This window comes from Peromyscus eremicus, chromosome 2 (assembly GCF_949786415.1).
Source record: "Peromyscus eremicus chromosome 2, PerEre_H2_v1, whole genome shotgun sequence".
Classification (NCBI taxonomy): domain Eukaryota; kingdom Metazoa; phylum Chordata; class Mammalia; order Rodentia; family Cricetidae; genus Peromyscus; species Peromyscus eremicus.
In genome coordinates this window covers 87191071-87209028 of record NC_081417.1, presented here as the reverse complement: position 1 = coordinate 87209028, position 17958 = coordinate 87191071, and the positions used below count along the sequence as shown (strand labels likewise).

Genomic DNA, 17958 nt, shown 5'->3' with positions numbered 1-17958 from the left:
AGAGCCTGAAGAAATAGAAAGAGGCAGGAGCATTAATCACAAGTTCTAGTACTAAGGATGATGAGTGCCCAGAAGTAATTAAGTCATGTGGGTGGTTCATTTTATTTGTGGTACATATGTCTAAAAGCCATCATTAATCCTTTTAGGAGGAGGCAGGGGTTGATAGATCAGGGTTATAAACAAAGGGCAGTAGGGAAATGGGGGAGGGGGAGGGAATGAACTCCCACTCAGAAATTCAAGTCTCCTAGAGGATGTGGCATTTTGGTTGGGGTTAAGGAACCAAAAGAATACAGGCTGGGGGTGGGGATGCCATGTCCACTCCCTTACTAAAGACAAGTAAAACCAGAACCTTGGTCAGTGCTTACTAAATATTGGTGCTCAGAACAGTACATGGCCCTCTCATTTTGCACCCTCTTTCTTACATAAACAGGCCTATAAAGACACACCCAGAGACAACCTCACATTCAAAAACAGAAACACAAAACACACACTGGTCCACATGCACACATTATTAATACATTAAAGATATCATATGAAAATTTATACAAGTTCTTATATTCACAGACTCACAGATACACACAATCTTCACAGAGAAACAAATGTGTTTATGCTTTCATACACAAGCTCGAACATATCCTCTCCCCACCCACTACTCATTCAGGCAAATAAATGCATGCTTTCGTTAACACACACGAGTTCACACACAAATCTCATCCTGCCTGTCTGGTTAGAGGCGAATGACTAATGGGAAACCATGCACAGAGGCAAGCATCCTAGGAGAGGCCAGGATGGCTGCCTTTAGCAGGGAGGCAGGTCGGATGGGATTAAGCCATCAGATGACAAACTTGATCTGCCAGATGACACCTAGAAGTTGCTCAGCTTAGGCTTCAGAGTCGGACACCGCACTGGATCCTGGGTGATGGTGCAAGTGTGCCTGCCTGATTTCCAACTTCCTCCGGAGTTTAATGTCATCCAGGGTCAAGCTCTGCTATCAGCTCCACCCCAATGCCGGCAACAGGCTGGAATCTCTGGGGATGCAGAGGCAGTGCGGGCTGCTTTCCAACCTTAGGCTTGTCCTGACACAGTGCAACCCCAAGTGGTTAGCATTAATGATAGTTTACAACGGTGGGGCCAAGCACTGGGTTAAGCCCTTCATGTACATGATTTCATTCTCACAACAGCTCTCTGAGGGGGATGGGGTGCGTCCTCTCATCTCACCATTTAAGTGGCTGAGAACACTGCTTGAGCCACAACACCACTCAGCCAGAGAGGCAAGGAGCTGAAATTCAACCTGGTCCTATCCTATTCTTTTCGAGGTTCGGGGCATAAAGTGTGCACGCGAGTGTGTCTCCCCCACGCCGGAAGCTTGCACCTGGTGCTCATGGTGAGACTCCAGACTGACTGTCCCATCCAGCTTAGTGCAGCGCCAGACCCCTAGCAGGTGCCTGCTGGGGGTAACTGGGGTTGGCTTGCTGAAGCTGTCAGCAAGAGCTTCAGTTCCCCCATCTCTGAAATGGGGGTGGCAGTGCTGACCCCGCAGTGGGGGTGGGGGACAGGCTCTTTTGAGCCACTGAGTGCGAAATTCCCATCTCTATCACCGCTGCCACCTCCCGCGCCCCTAGCAGGGATTCAGCCCAGTCTCCGCCCGAGCCTGGATGCGGCTTGGTGTCCCCATTGTTCAGGAGGGCGGAGATGCCGCCCACAGGAGATTCCCCGCCCCGGGTCCAGCTCGCAGCCCAGTGGAACAGAAGACTTGGCCGGGTGTCCGCCGCGCAGGGCGCGTCCTTTGTCTGCTCGGCGGCGCCGGGTGCCCGAGGCCCGCGCCCCGCTTTCTGGGTAGACAAAGCCGGGGCAGCCGCGAACCCGGCCGGCTCCAACGCCGCTCGCGCCTCCCCGACGTCCCGCCCCCTCCCCTCCGCGTCCTCTGATTGGCCCGCGCCGTTACAAAGAGGCCGGGAAGCGGGCGGGTCACGTGGGTGGACGCGGCTTTCTATTGGCCGAGCTTGGCTGTCTATCCAGGAGGGCGGGCCGTGCGCGCTCCGCCCCGGTCTCTCCCTCCGCTCCGAGGCCCGCCCGCGGGGCCGGCCGCCTGTCAGAGGGAGGTGGCGATGGTGCGCCCGGTGGCGGCGGCGGCAGCGGCGGCGACGGCTTCCTCGATCGGACGGCAGGGAGGAGAAGATGACTGACCGGCCGACTGGATGAATGAATGAATGGCGGAGCCGAGCGCGCCATGAGGAGCCTGCCGAGCCTGGGCGGCCTCGCCCTGTTGTGTTGCGCGGCGGCCGCCGCCGCCGCCGCCGCCGCTTCAGCAGCCCCGGCGGGGAATGTCACCGGGGGCGGCGGGGCCGAGGGGCAGGTGGTCGTGTCGCCCACCCCGGGGCTGCGGGACCAAGCCGGCCACCCCTTCTCGAAGGCCGCGGCTCCCACGGCGCAGGCCCCGCGGAGCGGCCCCCCGCGTATCCCAGTCCGCAGAGCCGGGGCTGCGACCCCGTCAGCCGGCTCCCCGGAGACCACCCCTCTCCGCACCACCGCGCGACCCGCCGCCGCCACCTTCCCGGTTCTAGGCCCCTCGCCCGCCACCCCTTCGGAGGAGGGAGGCACTCCCGCCGCCACCCAGCCGCCAGCCTCCAGACTCGCGCCCAGCACCCTTGAGAGCACAGCTGGCCAGGGGCCGACCACCCCCCTAGTCACCACCGCTCAGACGCCCAGCACTCCCGGGACCCCGACCGCCCAGTCCCCGGACAGTAGCAGCAGCAGCAGCAGCAGCGGCGTCCCGCCCACCGCACCTGCCACCGAAGCCCCTGCTCCTCCTCCCCCAGGTGAGTCCCGGCGCTTCCACGCCCCCTGTACCTTCCCTAGCCACTGCCCCTCTTCACCCCAGCCTCTGTCACCCCCGTTCTGGCCGCTTCTCGTCCTAGCGACTCCCAAGGGACGATCCAGACTCCAGCTACACTCAATCCCCATCCCTCCAAATCTAGAAAGTCTTTTGTCCCCCCCACCCGGTGCTATGCTCCATCCAGAGGGAGCGGCTGCTTAGCGGCTTTTCCTAAAACAGGGTTTTCTAGCCTTTGTCAGAGTCCCAGAATGGACGCAAACTTTTGGGATCTGCCCAGAAGGCCACCCTGCCTGGGTTATTTGGGGGGGAAGTTTGAAAGCTGGCATGGTGCTCTGTCAACACACAGGTAGAAACCTGAAGGGATTCTTCCAAAGCTCCAATTTCCTTGTTTGTTTCTTTTTGCTAGTGTAGTTAACAGATGCTTTTGTGTGGGGGGAGGGGACGGGGGGGGGGACATACAGGGTGGATTTTGCTTACAAACAGGCCACTTCAGGCCTGAAATTAAAAAAATAAAAACAGCATTGTAATCCATATCCTCTCTGCAAATAAGTAGACTTGGTAGGCCATTTGGGACAGGTGTGTATCTAGGTTGCACGTTTATAAATTAGGTTAAATCCCTTCCTTGTACTATTTCATTTTGTCTCAATTCCAAGGTCAGTGTTTGGGCAAATGCCATTTAAGCAAGGATGTCCATTTTTGCCCTTTAAAAACTGGAGTGTTCCTTACTGTTGATGCTGACATGCCCATTTCTGTTTGAGCTCACAATAGGAAATACAGCTCTTCCGCTAGTAAAAGTCTTCAAGCAAAGTTAAGAGACGACTGCTGTTCTTTCACCTCTTTGCATCTTAAGTGGGCCAGGAACTCAACCAATAAAGCCTACCTCTTTAAGACATTCAGCAAGTTTCTGAGATCTTTTGCTTTGCATTGGGGTGGAGATTTGCCCAAAGCACTTGTCTAGCTTGATCTGATCATTGACCTAATTCTTTGGCTCAGTGGTTTACTGTGGAGTCAGGTATGGACTTTGGACTATAATTGAGTTGGTAGAGGATTTTCCCAGATGGTTAAGTCTTGAATTGTATGTTGGAGCTTGGCAAAGGCATAAATAGGAATGCAGATTATTCACCCCCAAGAAGCCACATTTGGATCTCTTTCAGTTTCAAGGAATGTATTAACCATCTATTTTTTTTAACCTATTTGATACTTTTTGGCTTTATATAAAGAGATTGACATATTACTAAAGCTAGACTAGTAGTTAAGTGTAGACTCTGAAGTCCATTTTTAGGTTTGAATTCCAGCTTATTTCCCCCTTTTGCCTGTGTTAAGTATGAACAGGTCACTTAGTCCTTGATTTAAGGCAACCTGGACAACATAGCAAGACTATGAAGAAAGTCAAAAATAGTGGAGAGAGGTTAAGAGAGGAAAGAAAAAATTCACTAAGTTAATGCATACCTAACTAGTGCTTAGAATGGTTCCTGGTGTGTGATAAGGACCACATGTATGTCATTTCCCCCTTATGACCAGCTCTTTTTTTCTAACTGGAAAACTATTAGAAAAGCTGAATGGCAACTTGTGATTTTTATACTTTGCTTTGGTAAATAGAAAAAAGATGTTAGACTTTCTGGAGTTTTAAGCACATAATATTTAAGTAGAAGATGCTTGCTTTTGTTTGTATCTGATAAACACACAGTTGATGTTACTTCACTTTTACCATTTTGAATTCTTACTGTCAAAAGAGATCATCAGAAGCCTACAAAGAAAAAGGTAAAAGCCACTTTATCACGGCTCTCTAGTTCCAGTCCCTAGAGGTTACTCCTCTTAGCAGTTTGTTGGATCTTTAAAAAAAATTTTCTGGGCATATTTCAACACACAAATACTTTAAGATAATTTTTAAGGCTCAGGGATAGAGATTTGCTTAGTGTGCAGAATCTCTGACACCATCAAAACTTAATCAAATAGTTTGTAAAATTAAAACGCAATCATTCCATACATATTGTTTCATCTTGATATATTCACTTAACTATGTAACATAAAACTTAATTTTTTTCATATTAATACCTAGGACCTATGTTATTATTTCCAATAATAAACTTGTTTAACCAGTTCTTTATTAATTTATTTAACCAGTTTCTAATTTATATATACATAGATTACTTTGAAAATTACAGAGAAGAATGTATTCTTAAGTCTATCATGTATTTATTATATCCTCTAATATTTTGATACCAAATCAGTACTTACAATTCAAATCAATTTAAGTGAAGCAAATCTGAGGTGATGAATATTTGCCAATTTGAACTATTTTTAGTGGTTTCCATAGGCTAATATCTGTATGGTTGTCTTTCTGTAGCAAACACTTGGGGATATCCAACTGAGGTCATTTACCTTTGTTTAAATAGTCTGTAATTTATTCTCTTCTGTGAATTCATTCTGTTGTCTATGTTTAGTTCAAAGGCTTGACTGACTTTGTGGCTTTCTGGTAGGCAATCTTAGCTTTACAGTGATATAATCAAGTGGGGCTTTTTAATTGTAGCATGGGTTCCATCTACTTTAGATAGTAAGCATAGCTGTTCAAGAGAGGAAAACGTCTCTATGAATTTGAGAGAGCTAATTTGGCTTGCAAAGCTGGATTTCCTGCCATTGGAGAAGATGGTTGTAGAATTTATTTCAACATTTCTGTGAGAACTGGGTACCATTTACTATATCATTTGAGTGGACAGGTCTTATATGAATCAGTAAGAATTTCTCTTCCGGGAGATTTAGCTGAAAGCTCTTACCTACCCATCAGTTAGGGCCCAGTTGTTTACAGGGACACTGATCTGCAAACTGAAACTAATTACCCAGCAAACAGGCACTCTTCTCTCACAACTCTAGTACAACACTGTAGGGATTGGTTGGAAGAAGGGTGGAGAGAAATTCTGGGTTCTTACTAGAGAGTAATAATCAGCAGTAAGGCCCTGAGGTAATGACAAATGCTTGCTTGCTTGTTTGTTTTAAATGGACTTCTAAGGCTGGTAGGAGCTTAGAAGCCATTAAGGCCCAGCATGGCTCTACATTTTAAGAAATGCTTCTATAGCCTTAGGTGAAACACCTCTGCCTGTACCTAACATCTGACTAGATGGATTGGCCTTTGGGACCATGTACAACAAGTCTGCTTTCTCAGTGCACTTCTTTAGATTTTGCAGATGTGATCGTACTCTGAGTCTTAGCTAAATAACCTCAGCTTCTTCAATTGGTCTTTGACATGGTTTCATATTTCTTCACTTTCCTGGTCACCTCTATTCTGAATCTTTTTAGTCTTTGTGTGACTCTCCTAAAACAGAACAGAACTGAACCTATTAGTCTAGATGTACTCCAGCATATCTCATAGCAGAGAGAGTGGTTACCTTGTTCCTTCTGGGTACAATACTGATTATGTATTTAGTTCCCTAAGCACAGTAACTTTTTTTTTTTGGCAGCCAAATTATGTTGTTGATTCATTGAGTATATCAAGATATCAGACTATTTTAACTTCTTTATATATTTTTTAAAAAATATGTTAGATAAATCTTTTATCTGGACTTAAGAAATTTTTGTGATATTCTAAAATATAATCTAAAGCATTTGAGAAGCTCTTAAGATTGATTATGGTAAATTCAGATGATCTTTTTCACTCCAAATTTGTCAGTGTACTCCACCCAGGTTGTTCACATGACTTACAGGGTGTTCCTTTAGACCAAGTCTAAGGACAAGTCAGGGCAGGTTATCCTTACCTCACTGGAAAAAGAAATGCATGGATGGTAAAACAGTTTGGAAGGGAAGGGATAATAGTTTAGACTAGTTCTCAAGGTTCTCTTCCAGCTCTTAAGGTCTGTGATGATTAAGTGTACATGATTCAAGGTACATGTATACCCCATAAAGAGTCTTTAATTATTTACTTATGATCCAGACTACAAGAATAGACTTTGTTTAAGCAAGCCCCAGAATCCAGTTGAAATCTCTAACTACTATGAGGTATGAGTACAATATTATAAATGGAGTCTATTTGATTTGTTTTATTTGCTTGGTTTTGTTTAGGATAGGGTCTAGCTGTATAGCTCAGGCTAACCTCTAACTTGTCATCCTCTTACTGCTATCTCCTGGGTGGTTAGATGTGCCACCATGCCTGGCTCTTTACAGTCGATTTGAAAGGAACATTCTAGAAACCCAGGATCTCCTAGCTGGACCAGAAAATGCTTTCTTTATCCTAGTAGTCTCTAATACTAAAGCCCAGAGTCTTATTGTGTGTGGTTATTTGCGACTGTTACATTTCTTTTGTGGAAATACAAACTGTATAGGCTCCAAAGATAATAAAGATTCAGAGTCTTTTATCTAAAACCTGTGTGTTTTCATATATTGGAGAATATTTCAGATTTTAGAAAGTGGACAAATCCATTATGGTGAAGCTAGAAGAATATCTAGTAACCAGACTAATGAAGACATCCATATCAGCATATGCATTCAGTGGGATAAGGACCTTAAGTAGCCTTGCATTCGATCAGGTCAGGCTTTGTTGGCATGCCCATTCAGGGAAGGGCTTGCAGGACAGACAGTCTGGTTCTTTACCTGTCTTGGAATACATACATACAAGCACTTCCCTCCACATTTAGATAAGGTCTCACTATATTGCCTAGGTTGGCCTTGTATTCATGGACTCAATCCATCCTTCTGCCTCAGCCTAAGTAACTAGAATTACAGGAGCTCACTATTATGCCTGAATTCATGATAGTTTTCTTCAACATTTGTTGGGCAGGACTTGTAGCAGCTGGCCAATACTTAAAAACCACTCTTGAGCCCTATCTCTGCTTGTGGCCATTTGACAAAAGAGGGGTAAAGCAAAGTCTTGGCTCATCCCTGCCAAAGGAGAACAGAAGAATCCTGTGGTCAATATTTTTCTGCGCCTGCCTGGGAAGGGGACTAGGTTGACCTGAGGCAGACTCTTCTGTCTTGGGAGAGGGGCTCCAGGACACTGATTTTAAGAGTAGTTCAGAGCTGGGGACTTCTCTGTCAGCACTGATTAAAGCTTTATGGGTCACTCCTCATCAGAGCTGTAGTTTGGGTGCCCATCTTAAACCTTGTCCCTTCCTTGGGCTAGTTGTGGCTTGGTCCTAGAATTGGGCTGCCTGCCCTATCCTCTACACCCCAAGAACCAGAGTAGACTAGAGGGAAAACAGGCATTTGTTTAAAGACAGGTGGGCCCTGGAGACTGAGAATGCCCTGCACAGCCTTTTCATTTGAAGACAAGATGGGAGTCTAGTGTGTTCTGTGTCTCTCCTGCTTTAGGGCCAGACTGAAGTGGAAGGGTGTATAAACCTTAGCACCATGAAGAGATTACTGGTGGCTGGGACCTCACCATGGTTTTGTTAGAAGGGGGTCCACTTGAGGCTAATGAAGCTTAAGCCCCTTCTGGTATCTGTTCTAAATCTTGGTATCTTTTGCTACTAAGAGTTACAGAAAAAAATATTTGATTTTGGATCTTCTACTATTTAGCATTAGGTTTGAGGGTTCTGAATCACTATAATAGTAGTTGCAAACACGCTGTGCTCCTGGCACAGAATATTTTGCATGTGTTAAGTATTTAATCCTTAGAACAGTGAGGTACTGAGTTATATAGTATGATCCTCATTTTTTTCTGATGCTAGGGATTCAATCTAGGCCTTTGCACATGAGAAGCACATACTCTGCCTTTGAGCTGTAACCTCAACCTCTGTTTTATAAATAAGGAAACTGAGGCCCTGAAGCAGTGCTCTTTGGTATTTGCTTTCTTGTCTGCTGTTCATCCATCTCTAACTTTTTGTTTTATAATGATTTATGCCTGTGATAGTAAACTGTAGCTCATCTTTTTGATTGGGGTTTATCTTGCATTGATGGATGTGTTTGTTTGAGTTATCTTTAGGTCCAGACATAGAACTTCTTATATTTACTATATCTTACTCCTGGCCTTAGTGCTTAGTTTTATGTAGAAATTCCTTAGTCTGATTAGTTTGTGGAATAGCATAAACTCCATAACATTAGTTTAGAATCTTTTGAATAATGTCTCCAGGAAGCCTTCTGGCTAGTCGAAATTTTACATATTGAAATAATCTGACTAGGTCTCTTTATCTTGATTTAACTAAAGACTCATAAAATTAAATTGCATTACTTTTCATCTCAGCATTCTAAACATGTGTGCATTATCTTCCAGACGTCCTGGCACTCCTATAAAAAGAATGGACTGAAGTATTACAGTGCTGTTTTTAACTGATGGGCAAATTGTGGGTAGAGAGATTACTGCTCTGGGGCACTTCATAGAGCAGAACAAAGAGAGGTAGATGATCTTGCTTAGCTGAAAGAAAGTTAGATGAAATTTTTAGTTACAAATAGTTTTAATCTATGCTTTTTGCCTTGGTCTTGATTTTCTGTTTGTTTTCTTTAGATATAAAAAATCTTTATTGTTAATTTTGGTATTATATTACAGGTACATCTGTGGCTACTTTTTTTTTTTTTTAGTAGAAACAGCTACACCATCTGCACTTCTAACTTTAAAAGGAGATTTTTTTTTAATTGTGATGAAGTAGATAAAGATTCCGTATGTGTTTGAATCACAGTAAATATTTGCTCAAAAGTAGTAATCTTTTCAATCTTTCTGCCTAAGTATGTCCAATAAATTATGTCAAAATAATCTCTTTAGTAATGCTTCTCTTCCATGGGTTACTGTCAGAGAACTCTTCCTCAACCTTCCTTCTCTACTTGCTGATGTTTTCAGTGCAAACTCCTCTGTGTGTTCCTTTTACTCTGTCTCATTCTTGGGCCCTACCCTTCTTTCCGTGTTATTTAAGGAGCCAAATTACCCTCTCTAGTGAACAATTTACCACTTTGTCCTCCTTCAGTGCCTCCTCAAAGCCTGATTCTTCTAAGAGATCTTTCTAGATGAACAAAAAGTCCTTGAAGATGTCTTGGTATCAGGGTGCATGGGATTGAACCCTTTTCATGCAGAACAAAACCTATCTGTTTTGTTTTTTTTTTTTCTGTGACTTGGACTTTTTTCCTGATGATTTGGTTTTAGTCTACTTAATTTAGATTATTAAGTCTACTTGATAAGAAAATACCATTTATATAATAAACATATGTACTTTTTTCAGTACATGGTACTGGAAAAATGGAGAAAATATTTCTTCCTAGTTTTTGTTGTTGTGTTTTGCTTTTTAGTGCTAGGAATCAAATTCAGGACCATCAGTTTGAATACTGGGAAAGCACTTTACCACTGAGCCATATGCCCAATCCTGGGATCTTCATCATTTTTCACCTTTCCATTCCTTCTAAGTAACAATAAAGAAAAAAGAAACTTTCCTAACAATAAAATACAAAGTTATTTTAAGGAGCAGTTTCCTTTTTCTGTTTATGAATAATATGATCTACTTCTTGATACATTGATTTGGTATATGAGGCTTAATTTGGTTGAGAAACAAATGTTTTGTTATTTCAAATGACAGAATTTTCCCTGTATAAATACACTTAAAGTTAATAGTGAACAGAATGTGTCTAATAATTAACAAGTATGGTTCTCAAACTACTCTTAGAATCCTCTAGAGTTTTCCATCAACCATGGGTTAATTTCTGTGTGTTATATGCATGTAAAAAGGCTTAGTTTCTGCCATCTATTTATTCTTTTATAGGTAACTTGATAAGTTTCACATTTGATCATTTTTATTTCTAGCTGTTGTCCTTGGAAATTATTTGTTGAGTTTAATTCTTTTGTTGATTTAGCTACTCATATTTAAATAGCAAGGAAATGGTGGTTAGAGACTAGGGTTGTTACATTTCTTTCCTAGAAGTAAATGGGGTTCAATATAATAAAAAGAACACAGTCATAATTGAAAATAAATGGTCTGGAGATAACAAGTTAAGCTATGGAACTTGATTGGGAAACTCAAGTAAATTTCTCTTTTTCATCTTAAAGTATTGTTTAGGAAAAGGGATAATAGGAATCATTTGTGAGTATCTTAATCTACCTCTTCAGTTGTGTTGTCTCAAATGAAATTGCTAGTGTAAAAGATACTTCCATTTTACCTGTTCTTTCTTGTCTGATATTTAACACTGTGGCAAGGAATATAGAGTATTTTTATGGCCGATTGCTTGTCAGGATTTAAAATATATATCACTTCTTAAGCAATAAAGAGTTAATATCATCATCTTCATCTTATAGATGGCAAATACTGGGACTCAGGAAGCTTAAAAAGAAAGGAGACCAGTGAGATGATTCAGCTTATAAAGGTGACTGTCACCAGTCGATAACCTGGGTTCATTCCCCTGGACCCATGTGGTAGAAGGAGAGAACTGGCTCTTTCAAGTTGTCCTCTGATTTCCACATGTATATGGAAGCACACTCTGATGTATAAGCACATGTACACACCCCATCCACCTCTACACTAAATAAATAAATATAGTAAGAGGGAAGGAGAGAATTAACTCCCACAGTTGTCCCACAAGTGATCTCCCACACACTCAGCGTGGTACATACAAACAAAATAAATAGATGTAATTTTAAAAGAGGTTATGTATATTTATTTCACCACTGATTAGCCCCAACTAGATTTTCAATATTTAGTGATGAAATGAATGAAGGAGGAGTGATTGGTAGTTAAGAGTAGGCATGCAGTATGTTCTTGAGGAAAATAATGTAATCCTGATTTTCTCTTTTAAAATAAACTTCCCTCTAGCTTTTCCCTTTTGTTAGTAATAATAGGGCATGTGGAACTCTGAGAACTCTTATATTAAATTAATTATTCATTTTATTACATGATTTTTTCCATTCTATTTTTCTTAGTTAAATGAAAAACTAAAATAGACATGAGAATCTGATGACTTTTGTGGAAAGAATAGCTAAGTTAGAAAGCTGAGTCCTGCTGGGCGGTGGTGGCGCACGCCTTTAATCCCAGTACTCGGGAGGCAGAGGCAGTTGGATCTCTGTGAGTTCGAGGCCATCCTGGGCTACCAAGTGAGTTCCAGAAAAGGCGCAAAGCTATACAGAGAAACCCTATCTCGAAAAACCAAAAAAAAAAAAAAAAAGAAAGCATAATTTGGGCAAGTAATTTCATTTATAAAATGAAATGAGACTTTTGGCCTGTAAATTGGGCTATATGGGTACTTGTGCTTCCTCAGATGTATTTGGGGGCCAGTATTGGAATGAGAGTGGTCAGGTGGGTCTACTCATGCAATCATCAAGCTCCAGTCCTCACTTTTCACTCCCATACACTACCTACCCTCCATTTAGCTATGTTCTTATCTGGTTTGCATAATGGGTACATTCTTTCAGTAGAGGCTTAAATAATAATTCTCCTACTCTATAAAGTTTATGGTAAATACATTATAGTAGTTTATGAATTATTATATAGTCATCAAAAGCCTTTCAGTGGGTAGCAAAATACATAGGAAAGAGACCTACCAAAATAGTTATTGATGAAAGCTAAGTAATGGGATTATGAGTAAATTTTAAGTCTCTTCTTTGTGTTTTGATGAAATTTCCAAGTTGTTTTTTGTTTACTGTATCCAATTTTAATCCTATAGTCATAAGATAAATATAAAATGAGAACAATGGACAATAATTGTGATAAGCATGGTAAATCTCTATGTACATGAGATTAAGTTAGATGATATGACAGAGTCATTTACCTACAATTCTGTAATTGGCTTAGCAAGTTTGATCTACATCTGAGATATTTGCTTAGTGTCAGTGACTGATAATTCTGAAGAGAGAATCTGCAGAAGAAGAAGCTGTCTTGAGATAGGAAACCTTCTGAGGCCTGACAAACCTTAGGCATGTAGAGATGATGGATCATATATACATTCATCCATATATATATATATACACATACACACACACACACACACACACACACACGTATGTATGTGTTCTTTAGGAAAGATTGACTAGGTCTTCTTTTTCTCCATTTTATTCAGTCTAAAGAATTTGAAACATGCACTTTAAAATCAATTTATCTTTCACCTTGTACAAAAATCAATTCAAAATGGTTGAAAGACCTTAATTTAAAACCAGAAACATCGCAGCTTTTAAAAGAAAACATAGGTGATACCCTTCGAGAATTAGGGTAGGCAAGAACATTTTTAGTAGAACACTAATATCACAGGAACTAACCTCAAGTATCAATAGATAGGACTTCATGAAAATTAAGTTTCTGTACAGTGTAGGAAATAATGAGCAGAGCAAATAGCCCACATAATGGGAGAAAATCTTTACCAGCTGCACATCAGACAAGGGACTTAAATCCAGAATTTACAAAGAATTGCCAAAATTAAATAACAAGGAAATAGAACAGCCAATTAGCAAATGGACAAATGAATACATATACTTTTCAAAAAAAAAAAAAGAAACACAAATGGCCAATGACTATTTTTTTTTTAAAGTTCAGTATCCCCAGGCATTGGGAGAATGTAAATTAAACTATTTTGAGATACCACCTCATCCTAGTCAGAATGGCTATCATAAATAAATATGACAACATATATTAGACAGAATGTGGAGAGAAAGAAGCCTTATTCACTGTTGGTGGGGGTGAAAATTAATACAACCATTGTGAAAATTGGTTTGGAGATTTCTCAAAAACTTAAAAATAGAACTAGCATATGACCCAGCTATTTCATTCCTGCGCATATACCCAGAGAATTCCACATCCTACCACAGAGATTGCAACCCCATGTTTATTGCTACTTTATTCACTATAGTAAAGAACTGAAATTAACCTAGTTGTCAATCAAAAGATGAATGGATAATGAAAATTTGCTATACATATAAATGGAATACTATTGGAATGTATAATATTATTAAGTGTGTCTAAACATTCTCAGAAAGAAAAAATATGTTCTCCCTCATATGTAGAAGCTAGCCAATAATATATGTAGATATGTAAGCGATATGCATGTGGGTACAATGTAGCATGTAGAAAAGAAGACAAAAAAGGCTAAATATTAGAGGATGAGGAAGGAGTGTGTGCAAGGTAATGGACACAAGTTATGAAAGACAATATAAAGCTAGTTATTTTTCTGGTTCTAATTCTGTTATGCATTTTTCAGTTTTGAAGACAGATAAATGCATAAAAATATATTTGGTAATGACTGTAAAATTCATTCTGAAGCTCCATAGCTTCTGTTCCCAGTGCTATTCTAGCTGTATAAAAGTTCATTGAGTTGTACAGTTTTGGGGTCTGGTTAATTGGGGTGTGTGATTTTTTTTAATTTGTGATTTTCAAAATATACAATAAAATTTAAAATAAAAAATAAGTGATTTGTTAAAATAGACACTGTTTAAAGTGAAGAATATTTTAATTTGTGCCATTGTTCACTGTCTTTAACAATAGAAATCTATAATTTTTTCCCCTTAAAGACACAGAGACCCCCTAGAAGTTTGGTTTCAGTCTGCCCATATGTTTTGCAATTAGATCAGATGGGGTTGCTTTTATACTGTTAATAGGACAGCTGTTCTATATGATGCCTTGCCAGGGAGACAGCTAAGCTCCAAGGAAAGGAGAAATTTATTCATTCGGAAGAAGGAATGTATTCTGCCTAGTCAAAGAGAAAGTGATAAGGAGCAGGAATGTTTTCAACTTGCAAGAGGAATGTTAAATAAAATTTAGTTAGTCAACATTAGGCCCTTGAGATAACTGATTTTGAAAGCATGTCTCAGTCTTGTATGGTTCTTAGCAGCTATCATATTTCCAGGGATTTTCTTATATTTTCATGATTTATTTTAAACCTCATTATTTTACTTCTTGTATGTGGGTAGAGAGGAGAGCAGTAAGCAGGATATGATAGTTCCAAGTTCCTTTTAATTTTTATGTTCATTAGATATGATTTTTTTTAGTATATTCTAGAAAATATTTTTTGGAAAAAATTGGGTGAACTGAATAGCTTTTTAGGTTTTCTTCAGTCTTGTCAGTCATTTATAGAACTGTAATCCAGGTGTGGGAGGGTTATTGGGAATAATGGAGTGAAGTAGGGGTGCTCTGCATTCCAATGTGCTGCTTCTGTCTTATTTTCCTGTTGAGGCTTGGTCAAAAGAGGATATCAGGACTTTGCTGCTACACATTTCTCATCTGGCTTTATGTTCCTTACATCCCCTAGTTCTGTGTGTACAGCATTAATAGTACAAACCCCCACCCACTAACAATGTGTGGGATAGTGAATAGCTAGACAGTACACCAAACACACAGAGCAATTTGGCTGTTGGGTATTATTATACTGAATTGTTGGTGTATTGCCTGCAAACCTATCCCGTTTAACTGGTTTTAATTTTTATGTTAGTTTGTTGTTTCAACTTGTCCACAAATGCAGGACTTAATAGTCCAGCTATTCAGTGGAATGGCAGTCAGAACTAAATTAGTCTTTCTTTCATTGATTTTTGTATGCTGTAGAACATACTTTCTGATGGTCTCGTGTCTTAGTTTTTCTATCTATAGAATGAAATATATTATTTCAGTCTCCCAAGGTTTTTGAGAAGTAACATATCAGTCAATTTGGGTTTTTATCAAACAAAACGGCTTTATAGAGTTCAAACTCTTCTCTAGTATTTTTCCCAAATTATATGGTTTATATTTGTTTATGATATAATGTGAATAAGCTAGCTTTGTAAAAAAACACACACATACAAATTTATATATAATTTTATATGTTATGTTTTATAGTATTTTTGGATTAGCCTTTTGTATAATAAATTGTGCTGTGTTTTTTAAAAGTTTGGGATACTTTAGTGCTATTCTTTGTTGATTACCTTGATGATATAATAATAATAAATTAAGCTTTATAAATGTTTAGTATTATTTCAATTGATTTTTTTTTTTTAATTTTGGGAAGGGTCTCACTGTCTAGCCTGAAATTTCACTGAGTGAAAATAGAGTGGCATTGAGCTTAGGATTCTCCTACTACAGCCTCCTAAGTTCTGGGATTATAAGCAGGTGCCACTAGACCTGTCTCGTGGTTGTGCTTTTTTAAATGGATTCTAGTTAACTATTTTTATGCTTAAATACATAAACATATGTTCATTTTAGAAAATGTAAGCAATTATAAAGTTTAAAAGTGAACCCACAGATAATGAAAGTGACATTTTAGTGGTAACCACAGATATTTTTCTATTAACATTGTTTTTTCTCCCCTTCCCTGCCACTGAGATAATTCTGTATGGATATAATGCATAGATACCAACCATTCTTTCACTTAACTTTACACATTTCAGTGTTTTAAAATGAGATGGCTTCCAATTGAAGTTGAAAGTAGAACCTTTGTTGTTATTGTGCTCATTTATTTAAAAAAAAAAAAGTTTGAGAGCTTGGTGTGTTCAAATTAACATATTAGGTGCCTCCTAAATTTATAGGAGAAAAAATCTATCCTGTAAATCTTTTTATCACCAAGTTTAATATTTTACTGCTCCATTTCTCACAGCAATAAATGAGATCACTTATTTGTTAAGAAAACAAAAATGCAAGTTGGATTTAGCACTCTGAAGTCAAATATATGACAGATCTACATGGAAAAATTCTCCATATTTAAACAATTTATCTGCTTTCCATAAAGAGTACAAATCTACTTTAGATAGTGACCAAGACTCCCTATGATACTTTGCTTGGCGTTCTCTGGCAGAGCCAGATTGGTGACATGCTTTTTTTGTGTTTTTCCAGTACAAACATGCTTTTTCTTGGGAGCAAGGGGGCCCATGTAGCCTGAAGCAGTCTGGAACCAATCCTGGCATGTGGTATTTTCAGTCCTGTGGTTAGACGCCAAGGTGCCCATCTGCCCAGCTCATATATTGCCAAAACACTTAGGTGCTATGCTGAGGCCATGGCTTAAATGTAGCTCTGTCCTTCCAGAAACTGTTATCTGTCCTAGACAATGAACTGTACTTTCTCAATTTTGAACTTGGAAATCAATAGTAAATTGTAATGCTATTGAGAAAGGATTAGCTTAATGAATGTAAATCAATTTGACAGTGTTAAATAATCAGCACTTAGATTAATAGATACCACATACTAGTACTCCAAGTCAGCTATCATTATTATTAATATTGCATTATTACCTATCAATAACATTTGGGTAACATCATCGAGAACATTGTCTTTTAATTCTAGATTAAAAAAGTTATCTTCTTCCTTGATAGTCTGGTAAGACTGTTAGAATCAGGAAGACATACACATTATCACAGATCAAACTTCTCTAATAAGTGTTTCTAATACGCAGGGTAGGACCAGTGTTCTTGCAAAGGTTGTGCCCTATCCTTTAGAGGGGCCCAGTTCAAGTGAGAATCATCCCATGCCATGTTGCCAGACATGACAGTACTGGTACTGCTCAGCACTGGGCTACCTAGAAGCTTTTTTCAAAAGACAAGTGTAAGCACTCAGGAGTAAGAGGCAGGAGGATCAGGATGTCAATACCAGCCTGAGCTACATAAGACCCACCTAAAAAAAAAAACAGAGAAGAAAAACTAACAGCAACAAATGTAAACATAGGACTCTAAGGAGTCTCTGGAATAGCCATTTTCCAGTCTGGTAGATGTATATGCCTCTGGGGTCTTCTGTTAGTATAAGGCCATAGTCACAAATGACCTAACAAAGTGAAAGTAAGAGTCTGTGTGTTCAATTTTGTATTGATAGCATGTTATTATTCTTAAAGGATACGGAATACACTCTTCATGTAACAAATGCAAGTTATTCAAGCTCCCTGGGCTTCAATACTACCCTGTAACATGAGTATAATAATGCTTACTTAATAAAGTTCTTGAGTGTTAGCCCTATCATTTAAACCCAGCTCTGCCTGACTCCAAAGTCTATGCACTTTTTCCTCTGATTAAATTGTGTTACATTGCCAAAGCAGATGGGAGTAGCAGAAAATGGAATAAAGCACCAAGTGGGTACAAAACTCATTTTGGCTTCTGATTTTCTCACCTTTTCTAGCCTCCTCCAGCAAGCTCATTTTTTTTCTTTCTCAGCACTTGGTTCCAGTTGTACACAGTGATCCAATCCATGTTTACATTTGGTAGCTCCTACAAAATCAAAATTAGATCAAAGAGTCTTTCTCAAAGGCAGATATGGGTGCAGAGTAGGAGTAAAGAGAGGAGTTGGTGG

The 17958-nt window shown here is 39.8% G+C and overlaps 1 protein-coding gene across 1 annotated transcript in view; it reads left to right on the top strand.

The window, feature by feature from the left end:
• Positions 1 to 2128: 2128 nt before the first annotated feature.
• The window catches only part of Megf9 (multiple EGF like domains 9), a 103129-nt gene continuing 87299 nt past the window's right edge, over positions 2129 to 17958 (top strand). The window contains exon 1 of the mRNA XM_059254467.1: positions 2129 to 2819. Coding sequence (XP_059110450.1) covers positions 2207 to 2819 — 613 coding nt within the window. The 5' untranslated portion in view covers positions 2129 to 2206. The remainder of the gene's footprint in view (positions 2820 to 17958) is intronic.